The following is an 18,530-nucleotide window of genomic DNA, read 5'->3' as shown; positions in this document are numbered from 1 at the left end:
ATAAATGCTGGCTTGTTTTGAAATGGCCATCCTATGTCACTACAAGACATCTGTTGGTTGTACTGCTCCAAAAAGGGATTTAAACTCATTTAGACCTGCTGATGGAACCACAGAGAAAAACAGAGATGCTGAAGCCAAGCGCACCCATTGTAATAAATGTGTGACTTTATCAGAGAAGGATGGAGAACTAGGAAAAGTCATGTATTTCCAGCAAGACTCGCCATGAAGCTGGGGGTATAGTGTGTTCAGCAGAACTGTTGGCACTTTGGCTGCCCTGTTGCATATACATTTGTTGTTACCTCTAGGTGGCCCAATTTATCCAGAGTATCTGATAGGCAAGACTGTTCTTTGCCAGATGAATCACAGTTCTTGTGCATTGCTGCACTGGAGGGAAAGACGTCAGTGCATCTCTTCGTGTTTGTTATTTTCTGAGGCAATTTTACAAGCAAAAAAGAGGTACACTGAAGCTGAAATGTATGGATAAAACTAGTGGTTCACTTCAGCATCCATTTGATTCAATCCTATGTATGTGGAAAATGCATACAGTATATATAATATGCTGCATTCAACCCTACATATACAGAAAACTTAATTACCAGAGAGGTCTTCTTCCTGAACTAATACAAAGTTAATCTGCAGGCACACTCTTTAACATAACAGTTGTACCAGGAAAGCAACCATGAAATCTGAAAAGCTAAAGCAGAGCAAATTAAAATTTTCTGAAACAGCTGGCAGAACCTTTTGTTTCATTTCATTAAAAGCGTGAATATAATTGGAGTTTATTACATTAATATTTCTGCTAATGCAGAGATGGACAAAACACTTTCTCACATGTATGGTTTTGTGATCATAGCATGTTGCTTGCTTAGCGAGATTTAAATGAGGTAAATCGGAACCTAGATAAAAATGTTCTTATTTAACTCAGACACAGTTGGTATTCAGAACAAGGTAGATGTTTTCAAACAAAGTAAAATGTCAAGGAAAACACATATATTAACAATAATTCAATAGGTGTAGTTTCTCTTTCTTATCACACTGCTAATCTTCTCTTTCATTAGTGTTAAAATGACACTACCAGTATAATTTCCTCTTCAGTGGTTTCTCTTAATTGCCTCTCCTAGCTTCCATCACATTAAGAAAACACATTGTCATAACACTTCCAATGAGTTTTGTTTTTCAGAACCCAAATTTCATTTCCAAAACTTTCTGCTACAAATCATGATATGCATTCAAATCATCACATGTAAAACTACTAAAGACCTATTTTCCTCATTTGTGTGATGCCCTACAATATTTTACATTTTATAAAATTACAAATAAGATGTCAAAGGTTTGATGTTTCTTTTCTTTTACCTGTCTTAGAATGTCTCAAAATCTGTTATTCTACTTCATCTTTTACTATAAGTTCTATATAAAGTACAAAATAATACCTAATATTTTAACTGATTAAACCTCCACCCCAAATTAGGCTAAAATATTTCCCTTACTTGCAAATGGATTTCAAAAAAACAGTGACAATTTGTTTTAGGCTGTAATCTAAGAAAGAGATTTGGTTCTGACTGAAAGAGATTAGAATTCAAATTGTAGTATAGTGTGAATGGCACTGGAATAGCTGCTTAGGGAAAAAAAAAATTCCTTGTGTCATCTGATTGGGTTTTACAAATATAATTCTGAGGTACCCTGGGTTGAGACATTTCCTGAATTTATAGGAAAGGAATTTAGCAAATGTTCAAGTACTAAAGATCTTGAAAAAAATCCTCACTTCATAACAATAAAAAAGAGCTGCGCATTGGAAAAACCCTGGAGGAACTATTTGATTGCAACTGCTAAACCCAGGACAACAGTGCTCATCCATCACCCCGCTGGTTTTCACTGACAGTACATCAGGAGTGACAACACACACGCAGCCCTTATTTAACAGAAGTTTGCAAGATTCAAACAGTACATTTACTTGCCTGTTATCTGTAAACGACAATTCAGCAAAACCATCCCTACCTAACTGCTGCATGACACAGTGGCAAAACAAGTAACTCAAATCAGCAGTGCACATCCTCACAGAGCAAAATGTGACAACTCACAATACTGACACTGATCTTAAAAGGTCAAACGCCATTGTTTTGTTCTATTTTTTCATAAATAACTAGGAAGTTATTTTATGTATTTGTTAATTCACTACATGTGACTTACTGGTAACTACCAGCTACAGAAGCAAGTCAAAGCCTGAAAACTTACTTCTTTTTTTCCTCTTCATTCAAATTATCCCACTGCTCTTCAATTTGCAGCAGAATATCCTCCATGCTGGTCTTTGGGTTATCAGTTACTAATTTTCGACGACATTCTTGAGTGAAAAAATCAATAGCAGACTTTGGTTTCTTTATTATTCTAGTACTAATTAAGTCATAAGCAGTCACATGTCCAAACTTATCACTTATCAGATTTCTTTTCTCTATGCTTCGATTTGAGATTTGTGGATCACTGCTTTGCTCACTAGGATGTCCATTTTGCTTATTAATTGTTCCTCCAACTTCAGGAATCAAAATCTTAACAGGTTCCAGGTTGTCTCCTAGAAAGTTTTTAAATCCACTTCCCATACTCCAACTATCAGCAGAGATTTCAGGTATGTCTTTAGAGACTAAAGCTTCCCTATTTTTTTCTATTTCATCAATAGTACCAGAACTCAAAAGACACTCATCAGCTTTTTTAGAACTGGGGTCCACAGGAACACTGTTAGTTTGAATATCAGTCATATTCTGTCCATTCTGTTCATCCCCACACAATAAATTTAAGGAACTGTCTGGAAAGGCATCACTCTTAGAAACCTCTTTTTTGTCCAGGCAACTATGTACATCTTCACCACAAAGTGTCTGATGATTTAAGCAGATCTCCATGTTTTTTCCTGCTTGACAGTTTTGCACATCACTGATGAATGAAAGGAATGAAGTATGAGCATGTCGATCATCGTTTCCAGATGGTCCCATCTCATTAACAACCACATCTGTTTGTTCTGTTCTATGAACAAACATGTCTTCTGAGTTAACATCTGTTTTATTAATTTCACCAGGGACTGTAGCAGGTAGTGGCCCATACAGTGATTTCAACACATTTTCAACAGCAAGTAAGACAGATTCCTGGGAAGAAAAAAAAAAGGAAAGAAATAAAAAAAAAACAAAAACCAACCAAAACAGAAAAGCCATACACACAAGCACACCTGAAATTCTAACTGACAGATATTAAGGATATAGAAGAATACGCAGTGTAATCCAGAATATTTTTCAAGCAAACCTGGACAGATTATTGCAGTGTGGTTGCTCACATATGCTCAAAAAGACTTTGAACTGGATACCTCAAATATTTTGTCAGAGTAAACCAGTGAAGCAGAATATCTAGCACATCACAAAAGCAATTAACTGCTTGCTTTATAACAGGGTACTGACTGCTTAAACCAGTATCACATAAAGCTATTCCCACCTAACATGGAGTTAGAAATTTACAGTCAAGACAGAGGCACCGAACCTTTTCATGTAAGCATGTTTGTGTAGGTGCTTTATTATGGTGCCTGCTTCTAAGACAGCTTAGCTGTCTTAGAAGACAGCTTTGCACCATATGATGGAAATGAAAGAGAAAAAGAAACAACCCCAAACCAAAAAAATCCAACCTTTTTTCTAACACCAAAGGAAAGATTTTAACTGGATCAAGTGCGAGAATGCTGTGTTAATTTTCATAGAAGTGACATTTGACCGGTAGTACTTTTACAAGATTAACATAAATATAAAAGCTTTCAGTGAAGATCATCAACATACTGGTGTGACTATCTGTATTTACTTTGAATAACCTTACCTATCTGACTTTTTAATTTCTGTGGCACTGTTTTTCATATGAAGTGCTCATAAGTGAAAGCAACTTTATGGGCATTTATCACTACACAGCCTCTAAAACAAAGGTACATATGGTCTAAATTTCAGATCTTGATAGCATGAAAAGGATGTCCTGAAACTTCAGTGATGTCAACAATTTATACACATAATGGCAAAATACTGCTTTGACCAGAAATCAGTTCACCCCCACATTCTCCCTTAACGTATGTGGTGTTTAAGAAGTGATTACTTCGTGCAGGTATCAAGTTAAGCATGAATTTTATGTAGGGACACATCGTAGTTCCATTTAGCTTTTCTCACTATAAAGCTATCTGAAAACCAAGTGATACATGCATATATCTGACAGTGTAAAAATCCCTGGCATCAACTGGGAAATGAATTTGGAATAATACTCTACTTAACCTATTCAATATTTCTCATAAAACAGTCCAGTGATAAAGGCAAGCTATAAAGTAACTAAAGCAAACAACCACCAATAAAACAAAAAAAAAGTGGCACTGCCTATATTCAAACATTTCCATAATCCCAGAAGCCCTTGTTCTGCTTATATGAGTAAAAGGCTGATAACTCAAAAGCAGATTAAAACCTTAGTTACCTTATAATGCAGTAAAACTTGAGTTTTATCAGGTGTTAAATTCACATCCACAGTAGAGGCAGGTACAGTAATATTCAAAAAGAAGACAGGATATAAACGAGTACAGTCCTTGTGTGTCACCAGACTGTAGTACTGTCGAATTAACTACAGATTGATTTAATAGAGATGTCAGTAAAGGCAAATAAAATAGACACAAAGGCACAAAACCAAAATTTGACATTATAAAAGCACAAAAGATTTGTTGGAGTTTTGGTTAGAACCAATTTCAAGATACTAATGGCTGCTATTTTGACTTTCTGAATGAATGTACTAATCACACTTTGAAGAAAAAATTGTATGTCCAGATTGGACTTTAACTCCAGTTACTTACTTCCTCATCAACACAAACACTATTATTTGGCTGGCTGGTTTTTAAAGAAAATCTACCCATATAGCATGTAACTTCACTGCTGTCTCTTTCATCCAAACCACAATCTGTTTGACAAGGTACTATTTGCACTACACATCTGCCCTTTTTCCAGAACAGGATTTTGTCCCTTTTTTTAACCCAATTATATATTTACAGCTTTCCTCAAGCTCTACTTGCCCTTACTATTTCCTCTATAATCCTCCCAAAAACTCCTCCAAAGACTACTGAATTATTTAGTTGTTTCAGAATTTTGGTCTTGTTAACTAGAAGGGTCAAATACAGATCCCTGAATTTCCTTCTAGTATCAGGGATCCTTTCACAGATGTACATCCTGGAGAAAAGAATACATTAACGAGACAAAGAAATCATAAATTGTTTGTAAAAACCTAAGAGCCACAGCAGATTAAATTTTATTTTTTTAATTGTTTGGATTTTTTTTAATTCTTAAATATATTTTAAATTACAATAAAATTCTTTAAATATTTGCAAGTTATTTTAACCATAATCTCCCCACAGTCTGTTCTCAGCTGTCACTGAACTGTAATAATAGGAGGTCCACCAGCACTTCTTCCCCATACACTTCATGGAGGTAAAAGTGATCTATAGTTTGTTTTACAAACCCATCAAAATGTGTTCTTTCAGATGTGTAGTTAACCTCACCTTTCTGAATAAAACTCCAACCACCCTCCTCCAAAAAAGCAAATGATTAAAAATCTGGACACACACATGAAGAGTCAGTGGAACACTATTATTTGCACTGCTACAAGAACAACCCTACATGAGAACCTCACTTTGAACCTAAGCTTCTGTGTTGTGGTTAACAGTTGATTCTACTGTGGGACTCAAGCTGAGCTTTGAACTCCCAGAAGAATCAGGCACATCAAATACTGCATGGAGATGGATTAGCATTATTTAGCACTTAACATACCAACACAGGATCAGGGTTTACATCTATAAAGCTTTGCCTGCAGCTGAAAACTCTTCACTGACTCTACTTTTTTTTTTACACGCACACTTTGGCATGAATACGATTTTCTTTTCTGGGGAGGGCAAGGATCAGGACAGCAAGGCTGCTCCAAATGAGGTGTTGTAAGGCTCAGTAGTGTGAGAAACCCAAGAGTATCAAATTCTGCCTGTACAATGCCTAGCTGCAGCCAGCGCTGCTGCACTATCACTTTCATTTTTATCCAATGCATACAGAAATTTAAAGAGAAAGTGTGTGTATTTGCTTGACAAGACCACAGCAATAAGCAGACAAAATCAGAACTACTTTTAGAAGAATTCTCTTACAAGAAACTACAATGCTAGTATCTTTGCCTATAATACTCCAGTTATATTACAGAGGAAAAAGGTTGTAGATTACATAGGTGTCTCTGTCCTCAAACAAGTAATGTTTCTATTCCTTGAATAAAAAGCTAAAGGATATTACCTTCAGTATTTCCTTCTGATGAACTGGACGATTATTTATAAAAACAAAACTCTTTTCTGAACTTGAAAGGCTTGTCAAAGAGCTGTCTGACTCAGCTTTTGGGAGAAATCCAGAGAGATTTATCTGCAGTGATAAAACAAATACAGCAAGAATGTATTTTAAGCAGTTTAGGACTTCATTTTAGAGGCGAGATATTAAGATTAAATTGTACAGGAGTCTAAGTCAAACACATGCATAGCTTCTTGAAAGTTATGTTAAAAAATAAAAGTAAAAGCAATTAAAAAAGAAACAGGTTGAGAAGGATGGGTTTGTATCTATTTTTCTTGATGAAATTATTCAGAAATTTCCCCATTTGGGCTACCACTCACATCACATTGCTGTCTGCAGCCAAAGGCTGCAGAGAACAACACTGGCCAACTTTAGGCTTGCTGACTGTGGGATTTCCAACTTTACTCCTGTACAAGCTAAAGGCATGCACTACTGCCCAACCTGGTGAAGGCAGTAAGTGAATTACTCCTGTGGGGAAAGCCCAAAACACACAGTCCTTTCCTTTCTACATGCAGGGCACTTTAAATAGCCTGTCACAGGGCATTTATTCAGGGCACCTAAATTTACCTACACCACCTGTATCCAAATCAGCTGACTCTTGAGAGTGCTGAGCACCCATGACCCCACCAGAACCTGTGAGCACACAGCACTGCCAAGGAGCCTCAAAAACTCACACGATTTGAGTCCCTAACAAACTCCAAGTTTTAAGATTTTTCTGTTGAGATTCTTCAGCTTTAGTTTTTTCAGGTCAAGATGAAGCCGATGACTTCTGCTGCTTGTCCCATCACCTCCCCCTCTCCCCTACCAAGCAACTTCGAAACTGCTGGATCGATTTCAATTCAATCTGATGAAGAAGCAGAAATCCCAAAGATATTAGATTTCCACAATTTCTGTGATAACTGACAGCTGCTTGGAGAGGACAGCCTCAAGATAATGACCTTACTGAGGGAAAGGCAATTGTAATTTTTCAACAGCCAGGATGCATTAGCATGTAAGAACTGATGTTTCAGTCAACCCACATATTGCCCCATGCATCACCCCACTGCCGCTGGCACCAACTAATAGGTGAAGGAACACTGGGGCATGGTAAGGATGGAGATTTTGGAGATACGGGAAAGACTGTAGAATGTTCTGGTAGCAGGGGGGATCATTGAACACAGAAATCAGACCTTGTTAGCTTTGCTTTCGGAAGAGTCACTTGTATTTACTAAAATCCAAATTATCATACATTTGAAAAAGAATTTAAAATCCCTGGGATTTGGCCTATTCTTCCCATTCATCTACGTCACACCAGCTATCTGCTCATGTACTCCCCTATTCCCTCTTGACCTTGTAATAAGCATTCTGTGCTAAAGCTGGAGTGTTCTGGTCAGCAACGTTGCACATAACCAAACACCACTGGTCAAGTTAAAGAGGTGTCAAATATCTGTTGGATGATTATCAGAAAACAACATGCAGCACTTCTAGATTTTATTCTGCAACTTTAGCACATCCTCCCTGAATGTTCCTCCTCTATGCTTCAAGCTCCTTTTCTAATTCCCAAATATTTGTGCAAAAAGTCTTTCACCCCAAACAACATTTTTTACATACAGACAACATTAAAGCAAAACTGAAAGTCTCTAAATAACTCATTTAAGAAGTTGCCAGATTTAGAAGTGGCTGACTGCTGTTACTATTTACAGCCATGCAGAATATCAGTGCGCTCATTGAAGTCAGCAACAATTTCTACAACTAATGCTTAATTATTAGAATTTTCACATTAAAGAGATATGAAGCATAGAGACAAAATCACAGACTAGAATGTATTACAGAATTTTTGCTTTTAAATTTTCAAAATTAATAACTTGAATAAAAATCAATTTATACAAGTATTAAATATATCTGTGTTGATAATACACTTTCTTAAGTACTCATCTTTGTCCCAGTTTCACTTGTATCTGCTAAACTTAACCTCCAGAGAAGGAGGGACAAGGAAAATTTCCTGTGTGAGTTTTCAGCCAAAATAGATCCATTTACAAGGCTGGGGATGTGAAAAGCACAGATGCTGGTTTATACATGTAAAATATTGTGTCAATTTTTTATTTGCTTAGTTTTCAAGTAGCTCCCAAGTTTTCATGTGCATGCTTTGAAATCAGCTTGAAATGTGTTCTTGTTTCATGGAGATGTTTTGAAGAAGGCCAGTCTTTGAAACCCCTGGATCACAGAAGTTTTAACTCTGCAGTTAGTAAGGTATGGCTTACAGAAAGTTGTTTATAGCAAGATTAATTTTGTCTTTGGAGTAAATTTTGCAGCAAAGGAGTATGAAACTATACAATGAATAAGTAGGAAAGGAAAAAAAGAAAAAAGCTGCTCTCTGGTTTGTGTACTGAATGAGGCATGTGAAGGAAAAAAGCAGCACATGCCTTGGCATTAAATAGCTATACCAATACCTGCACACAGCAGAGAAAGAAAGAGTTACGCAGACAACCTTAATTCTGTCATTTCACAGTGTTTGGATGCTTAATTTAGAAATGCCCGTGGTTTCTGAATGTAGATTAGTGCATAAGCAATATGCATGGATCACTTATATACCTATAAATGACGCACATGGTATTCTACATACTATTTAGAGAGAGAGAGGGAGAGATGGAATGTTCCCCCACTTCTATTCAAGGAATATGGATGCCTCATGATATAGCAGAGAGGTAATGCGAGAACCTGAGTGACTCCTTCAAGCCCTTCTAAATACCCCCATGTCTTCCCTTTGGAACTCCCTGCACTTGCCCTGTGGGACACATCCAACCTGCATTCAGGTAAGAATGACTCTGGATGTTCTGCTCAGACATGAACAGCTAAAACACTGTAAACTACAAGAAGCATCTTTTTTCCCCTCATTGTCCTGTACACATATACTACAAGCATTCCGACAAACTCAAGACATAAGTCTAAATAATACTATTAAATCATAACACATATGTATACTAAAGTCTGAATAATCCCATTAAATACAACTTAACATGCTGAATGCACCCACTTAGACATCTCTGAGCAATCAGCAATTCTGAATTTGTCATTGCAACTGGTTTTACTGCCATTTGATCAGTGCCACATGAGTCCTGACTAGATAATTCTTGGGAGTGGATTTTCAATGACCAAACCAATAAATTTTACAGAGAGGACAGTAATAAAATCAAATGCATTAATCACGTGTCAATCTGAAGATAATAGTCTCTTTTTCAAAGTTTCCTTCTTTTTGAATACTGACTGAGGTGTCTTTATTGACGCTTTAAGTGGATTTGGGATAAGGAAGTTTAAACTCACCTCAGGATTTTCACAGCAGTGTTGAAAAGGTACCATACTGCCCATAATGGCTGTTCCCAGAACTGACATACAGGCCATTTTGTGATCTGATACCCTGGTCTTCTGCCAAATAACTGCCTGAAACAAATGGCACAGAGTCAAATTTTTGACATTATATTTGTTGAACTCAAGTCATGTCTATGAACATGCATATGCAACTGCACACATACTGTATATGTAACATTCTGTACTTTGACCCTCTTACAATCACAGCTTTCAGTGTTAACACACGATATGGTACTTTTTGGCATGTCTTCTCATACTGTATTACTTATTTAGACTCATAGTGATTGGAAAATTAAGCAAGCTTGTATTTATGGATGCTACACAGCTTATCTGGTCTTCTGCACAGGAAACAATTATTAGAAACAAAACAATAAAAATACTGCTTCTCTTAGATGTACAGCAGTAGGCTTTGTGTTTTCACCAAGCATATACACTGAGGGTTTATGACATGTCCCTGGCACAGTGGTCAGCATTTGATGGTGTCTGCAATGTTTATGATACCTATACTCAAGATATAGGCTGTTTTGTTAGAAATCTGGCTATTGGATGCCCATTCACAGCTCTCATCTGGATAATCTAAGTCTATGACAAACCTGCTATTTAGAAAGAGAGGCAGTATCTAAGGAAGCATAAGGAAAGTGGTAGTCTAATGAAAACTTTATAAATATTAAAAGGATAAAAGGATATCTCCTCTATTAGCTACATATGTTGCAATACTATTGTGAAGATTTCCTAAATACAGTAAGGCAGTATGAACTGCAACTGCCATCAGAAGTTACCTGTCAGTCCTCTTACATATACAGTAAATATTGGCTACTTTGGGGCTTGAAATTTTGTCTCTCACTAATGAGAAGTGCTATAGTAAATAGCCATTAATTTAACTCCGAATCTGCTGACTTTTATTGGTGTGTATCAACTGTTAAGAAAAATTTCTTAGTTGCCTTTCTGCTTCTAGGCAACTGACACTATTCAATTCAGATCCACTTATGTCTGCTACAGTTAGCTGACCGAGTGTATTTCATTCTGAAACATTAAAACACAAAAGAAAAAAACTGCAGCAAGTTGCAATTTAAGCCTGATATTACTGTTTAGTAATTATTAATGCTGTTTAAAATGGATGCTTTCACTAGATGCTAGGTGTCCACCAAATTCAAAATGAGTTCACAGTATACTGGTATAGGATGTTGTGTGAAAGCATGGTGAGTGAGCAAAGAATACACATGCACCCATCTCAAGAAATGCAATACACAGCCTTAAAATTCCACCTGTCCAGTGGGATATTTGCTGCCCTTCAGGGGTGAATTCCACAGAAGCACACAGTGCTCCTGTAAAATGATATTCCCTTCCTACGGGACAGGTGGAATTGTAAAGCTTTGAGATTGTTGATCCTAAAACTATTCCCCAAATCTTTAATTTTCCATTTCTACTTACATTCTGCAGCATTTGCAAAGTGGAGCTTTTCAGTCTGCCTGAATCTAACAAACCTCCTAGACACAAGCCTGTCACATGCTGGATCACAGCTCAGCCATCCTACAGGGAGCATGAACCCCTCAAACATCAAGGACAGTTTACTTCAGGGAGGGCAGGGGAGAAGCTGAAGCAAGCAGGCACAGCCACAGGCCGGGTGTCCACAGCTCTGGCAGGGAGTCCCCATCGTGCTTCTGCAGAAGGCAACAGCTAAGGACAGCCCAGGGCTGCCCAAAGCATGCTGCCTCTCAGCCTCTCTCCTTAACACCTGCTTTAAATCTCCTCAAAGATATTTTGGAGTGATGAAAGAATTTGTCCTCTTCTTTAGAGCTCCTCTTATAAAACATATCCTGTACTGCTTCTATTTTAAAATTGATTACTTAAAATGGAAACACAGAGTGCCAAGCCTTTTTTTTTTTTACTAGATATACTTTAAATTAAATACATGTGACCAAATTGAGAAAGACACTTGTTACATGACTAATATAAACATCATGCTGTTTATTTTAGGTTATACTAGTGTGATGCGGCAGGTACAGATATAAATCTTAGCCGCTGATTAATGCAAGGTTATTACACTGCTTGACCTGTTGAATGGCTGATAACCAGGACTGTGAAGATCACTTCAGTAAGGTGGTTGTAAGAAAGCTCTGGAGAACAAGAACTTACGAAATGCAAACTTGCTAGAAGTAGATACTGTTAATAAGTTATCTGGGTATCTTTTAACTATTCATATATTTATCAGATACTAATGCTCAGAATTACAGACAAAGTTTTAGGAACTGGTTGCCACAGCAAATTAAATTAAAGACTACTTACTAAAAAGGCCAGACAACTCCTGAATTTCTATACTACTATAAATATGTATAGTAATATTTTATATATAAGTTTATATAGTACAATACTGAAAGCACAATTAGATGGTATGCTAACTTTTAGCCCTGACTGCATGTTATGAAGCAGTAACACAGAAATAGCTAATAATTTAAAGAAAATTGTCTACACTCTCCAGCTGTATGAACAGGCATTAGTAAATCCACAAAGAAACAATGCCCATTCCTTTTATTTATTTTAGCAAATGCCTGTTTCCATGAGGTTCCTGCAATACCCTATTTTTTTAACCTTGCTGATACCCTTTAGTTTAGCTAAAAATACACCCCCACACTCCCCTCTATATTTTTTTTCTAGGTCATATAAAGCGGGTGTCCAGGATGAGCCAAGGAAGAATCTGACTCTAGTCAGTATGATGACACTGCAGAAACAGCCTATTCAAAGATATATTATTACATATGGCCCGTCTTAGGTTTTGCTAGAGCTAGCCAAATATATCCCACCTCCCTCCTTGCTTCATTGAGAGGGATTACCTGATCTAGGTCCTCAAAATGTCATAATGTATATAAAATCTATTGCACGTATACAAAAGATAAGTATGTGCACGTATGTGTATGTATTTCTCCACTCCATCCAGCCCTAGGATATATGCATACTTTTGTGGAGGATGACAATATACATGGACACATGAAGACATCTCTTATTTAGGGACACACAGACATAGCCCAAAAGAATTTGAGAAAGAGTGGAGAAAGAGTATGCAACCTCTTTCCCCTGGGGCCCCCTGGATATGGCAGCAGGCAAGAGTTACTCATATTTGCCTCCTCAGATATCAAGGAAGGACAGAGGAAAAAATGCTGCCACTCCTCATCCTTAACTATCCTTTATATTTCAGAACTTCTATCAGCAGCCACAATGATTTGCAATCACAGACAAAAGAAAAACCTTAATTAGAGCTGGGGATTGGATGTTGCTGCTGGCTGTGACTACTTCAGTGCAACCATGATGCTGCAAGTTATTACTACATAATGACAGTAACATAAAAAAATAGATGTTTACTGCCCAGAACCCCCCTAATTTCTTCATTTGCTTTGTGATGATCCTTGTGTTATTGATTCTGTAATAATGCTCAAGGGTGTAAAAGTCTAGTAGAGGTACTCTTCATGGTACATAAACAGTAACTCTATGTACCTCTATGTTCATGGTACATGAACAGTAGGTTGGTAACATGAGTTAGCTCTGTAAAAGAGAACTGTACTTCACAGTCTAATTGTCTTTTACTTGCTTTAAAATCCTATCCTTAGCTTTCTTGACTTAAAACCTGATAGTTTATTAGGCTCCAACATAACTGAAAACATCACTGCCTATCTGTTTTTATAAATAGGAACAAAGCCACACAGCAATACCCAAAACAACAAGACATCACCTTATATCTAGCTGCAAGGGCTGGCACATTCTCAGCAGTGGAAGAAAGCCTATCAGCTAAAATCAAGAAAAGATCAGGATAAAGTCCTAACCACATTCTTTATAATCCCAGCTTTGAAAAGCATTGATGTTGTTTATCAGCTCCATGCCATAACTGATGTCTTGTTTCAAAACAATGGTAAATTATCTGACTAAAAGAGAGCTCTTGCATGATCCTTCCTTGAACACAGAGATCACAGCAGCATTTCAATTTAGCTTAAAGAAAAGTAACATGACTCTTTACACAATCATAATTATTTCCCCCATATATTTTATACTTGCTGCGAGGAATCAGGTGTCCCATCCATTTCAGAAGTGATGGTGGGACAAGTACCAGCAGAGGTATGCAAAAGAGAAACTCAAGGCACCATTTGTCCCCGCATCAGATGCGGCTGACACACCTCATTATACCACGGGCATCAGCATTACAGCTATCAAGGAAACTTGTTGAAAGACAGTAATGTTCCACAGCACCGTTCATCCTACAAATTCCCATGTGTTTCTTGCTTAGATTTCCCTTTTGTGATATTGCTCAATGAAAAGACTTTCTTGAGCATCATGCAATGGAGAAGTGCTTGGATTTGGGAGCTAGGAGATAAGTTAGGAGAGAAGCTAACATTATTAAAAGGAAACAAGACCTTTATCTGGTAACATGTCTTCAGAGCCTTTCAAGAATTACAAAGACTATGGATAGCTGTAAGTTTTTTGGCTGCTTTAACCACACATGTCCAGCTATGAGTGTTTACAGAAATTGACTTCCATAGCAGAAGGGAAAAAAAAAATAAGTAAAACCTCACAATTAAACTACTGTCAAAAAAACACAGTTTCTAATCCTAAACTGTCATTCAGAAGATGCACATCATCACAGTAAATTCCAGTAAATAAAGGGAGGTTTAAAAGCCTTTTGTAAAATAGCAGTTAAAATTAAAAGTATGTTGGTAAGGAAGAAGGAAAACTCCCAGGCAGCTTTGGAAACATCCTTTTCCTGCTGACCTTTTTTAAGTTGAGTGTGAAAGCCTTGCAAGAGCTAAGGGCACCTCTCAGATTCTGCAACAACCCCTGCATATGTGAAACAGTAATTGTTTTGAGATTTCAGACATATAATGTGCTGTCATTTGAAAAAAGTGATGGATGAGGAACTGGAAACCTCAAGGAATTAGTAATAGGATATAAAGCATTTCACCTCTGGGTCACCAGTTCAAATTCAACCAGGTTGTTGGTGACCAAAAGTAGTTACCATCTGGCAGCTGTTCTCTGCCTGATGTAAATCGAGTTGAGGGTCTCAGCGCATTTCCTAGTGGACAGGTGTCCTCAGCACAAAAAACATCATATTAACTCTCTGTTTGGCTTTCTCAGCAAAGCCACTGAAAAACGAATGGGAGTAAAGACTGAGCTATATTCCAGGTCCACACGAAAGCACAGCACTGCAGATTCTTAATCATAATTCCTCTTTAAATTTTAAGACACACAGATTAGGGAGGAACTTAATTTATCATTATTACATTAAACAGAGTGGCCTTTCCAACTCACGAAAGAGCTTACATGCTGCTGTTTCTGCTCAATGCAGATTTCTTTTCAACATACAGCTACAGTAGCGTTTGGAAGAACAATCATAGAATCATAGAACGCAAAGTATAACAGCATTATTAAAAATGGTAAATTTACCCTAATGCACTTACTCTGTTTCAAAACCTCCACACTTATTACAGAGAACTCAGACACAGAAAACAAACTGGTTTTGGACTACTGGATACAGACTGTAGGTTGAGATTATCCAACTTTGGAAATAAAGAGAGTTACTGCAAAGAAAAAAAAAAGATGGTATCCTTTAGGTCAACACCAACCACAAAAGGGGTTTGGGAAAAAACACAATCCACAGTTATAATAACAGATTTAAAATGGACCTCTTGCATCCAGAAGTTCTGGCCCATGATTCTCTTAAGAAAGAAACAAGACCTAGTTAGAGGCAGAATTGTGTGTAAGCAAGGTTTCAAAATATTATGCATGAAAAACACCAGATAAAAATACTGCCTTATGCATGTTTTTCCTCAACAGGAGCTGCAAAATTTATTGAGTCTCGTTATGGCCCATCTGTGCTTTGCACAAGACATGGGACCACTTGCATATGGTATGACCTGCTGATAGGCACCATCTCAACCACCTGTTGCCATAATTTGTTCAGCCCTATCATATCTGAAATTGTTAAATCAGGTATAGTTATTTGGTGTCCTCTCTTGTTTCAGCATTTGTGGAACATAGGCAACTAGACCAGAAGTCCATATGAGAAGTATTCCATCTCATCAGCCTTTCAACACACAAAGGCGTTTACTGAACTTGTAAATGGCTTGCAAGACTGAGTTAAGGGGAAGAACCCTCCACGACCTTGGGTAAAATATAGCCAGAGCTCATAGGTGCCCAGAACACAGCATTTGGGACTGAAGAGTTTGATGCAGTTTAAGCAGCAGCTGACTTTGTAATGTTCTTAGCATGCCTTCAGATAACATTAACTTTAAATATACTTGCTGAATACTCATGTAAATTATTTCCATTTGGCTGTCTCATTATTCAATATGCTTTCAAGGAACATGGTGATGAAAGAAGAAAAATACCTCTTTCTAACATAACCATACTGGCAAGAGGATCAACATTATCAGTATTCAAAGAATGTCTTGGCAGGATAAACCTTCATAAAAAGAAGGAGCACTAGCTAATCCAAGTTGTCAAAATAGCCATAGTACTTCAAAGGTTGATCTGCAAAGTGATTCATTATTTATTGCTAATGCAAACAAAACATTCTGAGCAGAAAGAAGAATTGAGTATTTTACATCTTAAAAATCCACTGACAGAGAATAAACAATAAATGAACCTTAGAACAACTAGCAAAAGGATACCTATTTTCTTACTTACTAAAAAAACAACCCAAAGGCAAAAAAGCATTGTGGTTCTTCACAGAAAAGAGACCAGACACTTAATGGTGATATTTTCCTAACCAATACAGAGATAAAATGTGGCACAACAAGAAGAAAAAATTCTGGAAATCTCATTCAGAAGCAGAAAGTACACCTTTACAAAAAAAAAACATAGTGGAAATAAAACATGCAACATATTGTGCATCCCAAAAACATATATTCAACAGCTCCATAAGTGCTTCATTTGTTTCTGCTAGAATCTATTAGGCAGCCATTTCAGATGCCCAGCTTCAGACACCTCTATGAAAGCTTCAACCTCATTACATTCTTCCTTAGTAAAGCTAGGGCTATGCTTTCTTCCATCCCCCTTTAGTTTCTTACAAGATACAGAACTTCAAAGACTATTCAGTTGTTGGGTTTTATTATGTCCTGGTGTTGTCATTTATTTTGAAGATTTCTCTGAAATACACTTTCATTTACACTTTTTTCACTTACTACCTCTTCTCTTTCAACCCATCTTACCTCATCTCCTGTAATACCTCATCTCTGCTACCTTCATACTCTTTTCAACCTTGGAACCTGATCTTACTCCTGACATGTATCTTCTTCCATTGCAACAGAAAGTATTGGCTCAGCCTCAAGAATTTTGGATTCTAGGAACTCCTCTGAATAAATGCATATACATTTTCCTTAAACTAATACATAATCTGGGAGCTATGTGAAAGATAAAGCCATTCTAAGAAGTTGATTCTTTCTCTGAATACGTTTCAAACAGAAATAACAGCCACCACCACAAAATCCCCCCAAACCAAAAACAAAACCAACCCCCAACCCCTCAGCCCTCCCTCCCACCAAAAAAAAAACCAAACCCAAACCCAGAGAACCCAATTCAGTAGAATTTAACAGTTTCAAATGTCTTTAAAGGCATGATGCAGTAGGTAATGTTTTATTTTGCAAGGAATGACAACAGCAGTAGAAAGAGAGGAATCTGCATTCTAAGATTAGCATTTTCAAACTATTGTAAAGGATTTACACATGCAGAGAGACTGACTACACTTCTTGTGTTTTATTTTCTCTTCTCAGCAATAGCTACCGAGCGACCTCTTGTGGTAAAACGTTTGAGCAGTTTCTTACTTCCTTGCTTCTTTTCCTAAATAAATCAAAACGAGCCTAAGGCCAGCAGTGCAAAATGAAGAGCTCCAAAACTCAGCATCATCTCTGTCATACCAATGAGTGATACTGCCTTCAGATAGCATCTATACTGATTTATTTTACCTAATCAAACTGTGTACTGAAGAATTTATCTCTGAAGCTAATAGGGTAGTCTGTCAAGACCAACATGTGATGGCTATTGTGCCGTTCTCCACACCATTTTTGCAGTAAGTATTGTGACAAAGAGATGTGATCAACTTATTACACATAATTGTACTAAGGTAAGCAGAGAAAACAAAGAAAACCAATATATGTAACAGTCTAATCAAAGGGGATGAAATCAACATACCAAAAAAAAATAATTTGCAACTTTTCAGAGAGAACAAAAAAAAACCCACCAATAAAAGACAAAACTAGTTTTATTAACCAACATTTAAGACAAATACTGTGAACCACTGCTAGGTATATCAAGGAGCTTAACACAGCCTAAGAAGCGCACACCCCTGAAACCTCTGGTTTTGAACTTTCTGCAGTCCCAATGAAGTAAGACTGAAAGTAGCTACACCTTCAGCTTTGCAATACTAATTCTGTAGCAACAAGGATGGGTTTTGTTTTTCAGTTTCTACTCTTTGCTATTTAGAAATACATACATAAATATAGTCAGAGCATGTTTCATAACTCCAGAAAAGGATGAGCAATCTGTTGCCGTTTCAAGAAAGCAGTGTCATTCGTCATTCCCACCGAAAAGGAACTGAAGTGTGAATGTTTGGTTGGTAAGAGTAACTGATGAAATTTCTCAATGAACAGGCCCAGTAACAAGATCAAACAAACAAAATTATTTTAGAACAGAAAAAGAATTGTTGAGGGATCTTGTGACAAGATGTCCCTCTCCACTTCGTGGCAACTTGGAAATTCATTAGCAGAGGTTTCCTCAAAAAAGGAAAACAAGCAGGAGTACAGCCAATAAAATTAGCTATGTTCAATATGCTGTGAAGACAAAGTAGCC

The 18,530-nt window shown here is 37.1% G+C and overlaps 1 protein-coding gene across 3 annotated transcripts in view; it reads right to left on the bottom strand.

The window, feature by feature from the left end:
* The window catches only part of PMS1 (PMS1 homolog 1, mismatch repair system component), a 48,287-nt gene that overhangs the window by 15,267 nt on the left and 14,490 nt on the right, over positions 1-18,530 (bottom strand). For all 3 annotated transcript variants that reach the window (XM_031045868.2, XM_005145583.3, XM_031045867.2), the window contains exons 6-9: positions 9,657-9,773; positions 6,309-6,431; positions 4,471-4,614; positions 2,233-3,128 (exon numbers count right to left, since the gene is read on the bottom strand). In XM_031045868.2, coding sequence (XP_030901728.2) covers positions 2,233-3,128; positions 4,471-4,614; positions 6,309-6,431; positions 9,657-9,773 — 1,280 coding nt within the window. The remainder of the gene's footprint in view (positions 1-2,232; positions 3,129-4,470; positions 4,615-6,308; positions 6,432-9,656; positions 9,774-18,530) is intronic.

Source organism: Melopsittacus undulatus, chromosome 8, assembly GCF_012275295.1.
Source record: "Melopsittacus undulatus isolate bMelUnd1 chromosome 8, bMelUnd1.mat.Z, whole genome shotgun sequence".
Lineage (NCBI taxonomy): Eukaryota > Metazoa > Chordata > Aves > Psittaciformes > Psittaculidae > Melopsittacus > Melopsittacus undulatus.
Note: the sequence above shows the minus strand (reverse complement) of the source record. Positions and strands in the feature narration are given on the sequence as shown.